The sequence below is a fragment of the Neodiprion virginianus genome, chromosome 5 (assembly GCF_021901495.1).
Source record: "Neodiprion virginianus isolate iyNeoVirg1 chromosome 5, iyNeoVirg1.1, whole genome shotgun sequence".
NCBI lineage: Eukaryota > Metazoa > Arthropoda > Insecta > Hymenoptera > Diprionidae > Neodiprion > Neodiprion virginianus.
The window spans coordinates 24852449-24858173 of record NC_060881.1 but is presented as its reverse complement, the minus strand read 5'-3'; the positions used below and the strand labels follow the sequence as shown (position 1 = coordinate 24858173).

Sequence of the window (5725 nt, the reverse complement as noted above, 5' to 3'; positions counted from 1 at the left end):
TTTCACGTCGTCTACATTCACACTTGTTCACCACAGCGGATGCTCGAAATTTTTTTTCTCGTCCAGTTAGTGAGGGAGAAGAAGAATTAAGGCTGGATAACGGGGATGCAAGGGAAAGCGGAAATAGAATAGCATTCATCCACTAGTCCGTATATTTTCTTCTCCGAGAAGGCGACGTGTGCAGAAGCGTCCCTGGGGAAGAGAGGCGATAAGTGATCCTGGCAACAGAATCAAATCGTCAGATTGCTTGAACCAATCCACGAGACAGTTTCCTCCAATAACTTTCCGCCCAACCGTATTATCGAGCGAGATGTATCTGGTGCTGGCATCTGGGATAAAGTGTCTACAGATACTGATTCACTCTCGCTTGGAATCTTATCTTCTTTTGAGATTGAGTAAAACACGTTTCCCGGTTATTAGTGCGCGTGCATTAAATCACCATTAAAATTAACTTTTCCAGGCGTCATAAAAATTGTGCAACTGTTATAGCTGTCGGTTGACAGCCTGTATGCTCCAAGTCAGGTGACCCAAAATTTCGTTAATGAATCGTCATGGGAAGATTATATAATTCCATAAAATACGGACATTTTTTGGTACACATATCTCAAATTATGACAAGTAACGTTGAACTATGCAGCTGATATGATTAAGAGAGATTTTCACCTGGTATCCAAGGTCCAAACATTCATAGATGTTGACGACGTTTCAGCCCATTGCTGGGGACCCTCCTTAGAAGTATAATATTTGTTAGAATAACTTACGTCACATATAATCATTTGACAAAACCCCGGACAAAAAATATGATGATTAATCAAACAATGCGATTAAGTTCTGTAAAATGTAAATCTTCTGCGAGAACATTCGAACGTGGCTTATTTCCTTTCGTCGGAGTTATTCCGTTTCGTAAAATAATCTCAAATAGTAAGGCGAACAAAGGTCAAATAAAAATTAAAAAAGTTAAGAAAATAACGCCTTGCCGTGATCTAATTTTTTTCCTCAATATCTTGTATCACGCAACATATACGTCATTATTCATTGCGAAAGTAATTCTTCTAGATTATCATAGCGATAATCAGGACAGTTTAAGTTTTGGCAATATCCCTACTAAATGTCAGGTGTCAGTGAAACTGTTGTACGTAACACACTCGCAAATGGTTAAACGTGTAACAGAATGGGCAGGAATTAAATTGTACACGTACATATGTCTAAATCCATGGCAATAAGAAAAATAACAACGGCCAAAGAACCGGTCGTAGTTATCAGTGCCCTGATCATCGTGAGAGTGAAATGAATTTCTAGATCGACATTCAATACTGCAACACTTTTAACAACTCACACCGGTTATTCGGTATTATTTATTATCGAGGAATTTTTTTTTTCTCTGTCTGATTATTATGGCACTTCATCATCGTTCAAAGTAAGACCAAGTACGAGCAAAAGTCAGAGTTTTTGAAACGGTGCCATTTCTCACAGATAAAGTCAAGGTAACGGTAATTATCCTGATTGGTCTAGACCGCACTGCCCATTCACGAGATCTCAAAGTTGGAGTTAGAACCTACCCATTATTTTGAAACGCTCTAGCGCGTACAGAGAAAGAGTTTATAGATCGAATTTGCCAAAAGGTATCAGTACACTCTTCTTTCGAGCTTAGATTATTTAGACGAAATTATCACGCATGTGTCAGATGGGCCCGAAATAACAGGTGCAGTAAAAATGAAATACTTCCATATTGTGTAGCGCTAACTTCACGGATATTTTGGTGAACCATATATTATATAGTTTACTCTAGCTGAAGTTAGTCCAACAACGAAAGTCACACGTCAGAAATCTGACTAATTATATCCGTTTATAAGACGGAAGGTGAAACCCCCTTCCGTACCTCAGATTTACTCTTCCAAGATGCATAAATTACATTACACCTTCTGGTGGGGGCTTGTAATGAATTTATTAGTTCAAAGTTCTGCTGAGTAATTCATCATTTTGTATGCATAGATAATGTAATTTGTTAATTGACGGGAGTAATGGTGGAAGAAAATGGAAATTATAAAAATACTAAAACGTATATGAACAGGAAAGTTTTGGTTATAGGTACTATACCGAACTTGTTTGCGCGTTTGTCCAAGCCAATCCAACTGAAATTAATTTCCTGAAGGCTGGTATCAGATTGAATGGTAAAGAATCTTATCTTTAACTAGAAGTCAGATGATTTGTTCGTCATCCTGCAGTGAAAGCTTGTTGAGAAAATACCGGTAAACCTTTTCCAACTATTTTTCTCAATCAGTTACCCGGCTCTGTCAGTAATTCAATGATTTATTTTGGAAGTACAGTTATTTGCGTGCTGTTTTTTTGTGCTGTTTCGAAAAGCTTCTTTACGAATAAGACGATAAAATAACACACCGTGTGTTTTGACGCGGGCTTGGCATGATTATACCGATATTGAAACTCTTGTTTGTCGCCAATGAGTAAACTACAGTGGCTAGGGGGTTGCGTTTGATTAGTTTTAATATCTGTCGGCACGTACAGTGATTAAAACTGTTATCGTCACGTTTCTGTTAATCAGGCACGTGCACCATTCAATATTCATGGATATAAATCAAACAGACGATCAAAATAATTCTCAAATTGCACGATTCAATATATATTTTTATTGTACTATCAAACTATTTTTCCATCGGTCATATTTTTTTAAATTTTTTGCGCGATTTCCTCAATTTTGAAATTTCAGAGACAATAAGAGGACAATGCGAGTACGACTGTCAAATTTAAATAATCAGTTCGATAATTACAAGCAGCACGCTGAGACATTTGTTAAAGGTTGCTCATTTGAGAATAAGATTAAAAATCAATTGCTCGTCTTCAGGAGTTAGAAAAAATAAACCAGGAAATGTACCTAATTTTTTCACTGTTGTTCTACGATTAAAATTTTTAGAACCGACGAGGAATCGTAAAGGCAAACACAGAACTAATTGTAAGACATAAAGAGTATTTCCAAAGTTCCAGATTATATTTTAATATTCTATGACGTAAACTTATAAAGGTGGTTTCACCTTTTGCCTTTTTATTTTATAATCAAATAGCTTCTCCTAGGAGTCCTATACTTATAATGTGATTTAAATTCACCAGGTACACGTTCGTAGACACAGCGTAAGAACTTGAGTTATAAATTATAGAATCGAAGAAATATTAGCCGAACAGTGACGAGTAAACATTTACTTGATAAACGTGCGTAGGTAACTATTCATACAAATAAAAATCCCGTGATTATTAGAGAAGAGTTTCTGTCAAGGTGGTTGTTAACCATTTGTTAGAAATCTTTCCTTTTCCAGTCGAGAAGTGAGTATGAAATGAGAAAGCAAAGTAATCAAATAATTGAATAGCACTCATTGAAATTTTATTAACGACATAAATAGTGTACAATTTATTTACATATTAAATCGACGCTAATAATGGCATCACGAGACACCCTCGACGCGTAGAACGGGTCGCGAAAATCTACCAAGCGTAGTGAGCACCAAGACCCTGGAAGGTGGCGTGGACGACGGGGGCGGCACCGGAGTATCCGTAAGCCGGGGCAACTCCGTAAGCGGCCTTAGCAACGACGGGGGCTGCGGGAGCGTAGCTGTAAGCGGGGGCGGCGTAGGCGGCCTTGGCGACGACGGGGGCAGCGTGAGAGTAAGAGTAGACCGGGGCCGGGGCGGCGTAAGCGGTCTTAGCCACTACCGGGGTAGAGATCGAGCTGTAAGATACCGACGGAGCGGACGAGTAAGCGGGCGCGGCGTGAGCGTAGCCGTAAGCCGGGGCTGCGTGAGCCGAGTAAGCGACGGCCGGAGCGGCGTGAGCGGCGTAGGCGAGAGCCGGAGCGGCGTGAGCGGAGTAGGAGACGGCCGGAGCGGCGTGAGCCGAGTAAGAGACGGCCGGAGCGGCGTGAGCCGAGTAGGAGACGACCGGAGCGGCGTGAGCGGCGTAGGAGAGAGCTGGAGCGACGGCGTGGCTGTAGAGGGCGTCGTTGGTGACACGGCTGTTGCTCACGCGGACGCTGGAGTGGGGAGAGTCGACTGACTTGCTGAAGGATGAGACGACGTTCTGTCCGGCGTAGCCCTTGTGGGTCGACTCTTGGGTGTATCCCACGCTGCCGTGGTCACCGGTTGCGGTGGCGATGTCGTAAGCCGCTGGACCACCGGCGTGAGCGACGGCGAGGAGGGCGGAGAGGGCGATAAGCTGGTGGTAATTCAATGTTGGAGAATTTAGAAAGGTGAGTTAATTCAACGTTGGTACGCAAGAAGAGCGGGAAACCCGAATTCGGGATCGAGGAGACAGGAATTACGAATTTACGTGGGGTGTGAAGAAAGTTTGGGATTTATTTGAAACTCACGATTAACGGAAATAAAGTCGATTTAACCTCAAATGATATGATACACGAAATATATGCAAATTTAACCTCTCGCATTCTAATTGATTTGTTAGGTTTTCTTTACGACATGTTGTATTACTTGTTATAAGGAAAATTGAAACCGATTCCGTTATTTGATTCATCCTCAAAAAATTACCACACGGAGAAGTGAGAGACGAATATATTCAAGAATTATCGCGAAGACGATTGAAGATGATTTGCGGTACGAAACCACTGCAAAATAGCAAAAAAAAAAAAATCTGATTTGATAAAAAAATAATAAAATTAGCATCGAGAGTAAGACTGCAGTTATTGTATTGTATTCACTGATCTGATTAAAAGAAAGAAAAAAAAAAAAACAAAATTACTGATCAAAAAGTTGAGCAATTTCTATTCTTAACCGAGAGATATTCATTTTGAGAAATTAACGTTTTTCAATCAAGTCCGGATATTCTGGATTGAATAATCATTTTGTCTTTAATAAAGCGTGAGTTTTACACGGGAAGTGACTGATCAGGTGCTGGATGTAATTTCCGCTCGTGTATCCTCCGTGTAGATTCTGGTAAGTCTACTCACCTTGAATGCCATGATGCTGGTTGTTGGTTTTCGAGAGCTGGTTCAGATCTGGCTTAGGATTAATTTGGCACGGGCTTATATACAATTTGCTCTGAGTGAGGTTTCCTCCGAGCACGGGCAGATTTCGAACCCCCTCCCCTTCATTCTCCTCCCCATCGCGTTGCTTCGCCATAGGGTACCAACACCAACATCAACAGCGGCAGCGGCAGCGGCAGCGGCAGCAGATCGCCGGCAATCGCGTTTGACACATATAATATATTCGGTAACGTGCCAGACAGAGACAATGAGGCACGAGATCATTGTGGACCAGATGGATATAACGCGTTTTCGAGGCGTGGTCCAGGTCCGGGCCTCGCGGATTTACAATCTCTTGTATCTGGAACGGTCGACACTTATTAGGAAGGCCACGCGGTGATCTCTTGCACCATGCCGCAACTTGCGCTCTCTCGCTCTCTTTGTGTTCCTTTTATTTTAACCATTATACACGCGCTTGGCCCTGGGTGACAAATATCTTTTACCTTCGTGCAGGGGTAAGGATATTCCTTGTTCAAGTAAACGCACACTGCACCACCTAACTGTAAAGGACGTGCAAGTTTGAATCGACATTCTTATTAATTTTTTCTTCGCGATTCTACGAACGTTTGCGTATCAACGAATGAATGCGAATTAAATTCCAACAGTCAAAACTATGACCCAAATCTTGTACAGAATAGTCTGATAAGCTATTCAAACACGAATCAAAGGTAACAGAAGAACTTC

The 5725-nt window shown here is 41.4% G+C and overlaps 1 protein-coding gene across 1 annotated transcript; it reads right to left on the bottom strand.

Annotated features, from left to right (window-relative positions):
* Positions 1-3372: 3372 nt before the first annotated feature.
* LOC124304534 (cuticle protein 16.5-like) lies at positions 3373-5093 on the bottom strand. The gene is made up of 2 exons (XM_046762904.1): positions 4967-5093; positions 3373-4218 (listed from the first exon to the last, which is right to left on the bottom strand). The coding sequence occupies exons 1-2, from the start codon at positions 4976-4978 to the stop codon at positions 3493-3495; spliced, it is 738 nt and encodes a 245-aa protein (XP_046618860.1). The 5' UTR covers positions 4979-5093; the 3' UTR covers positions 3373-3492.
* Between the last annotated feature and the right edge of the window lie 632 nt (positions 5094-5725).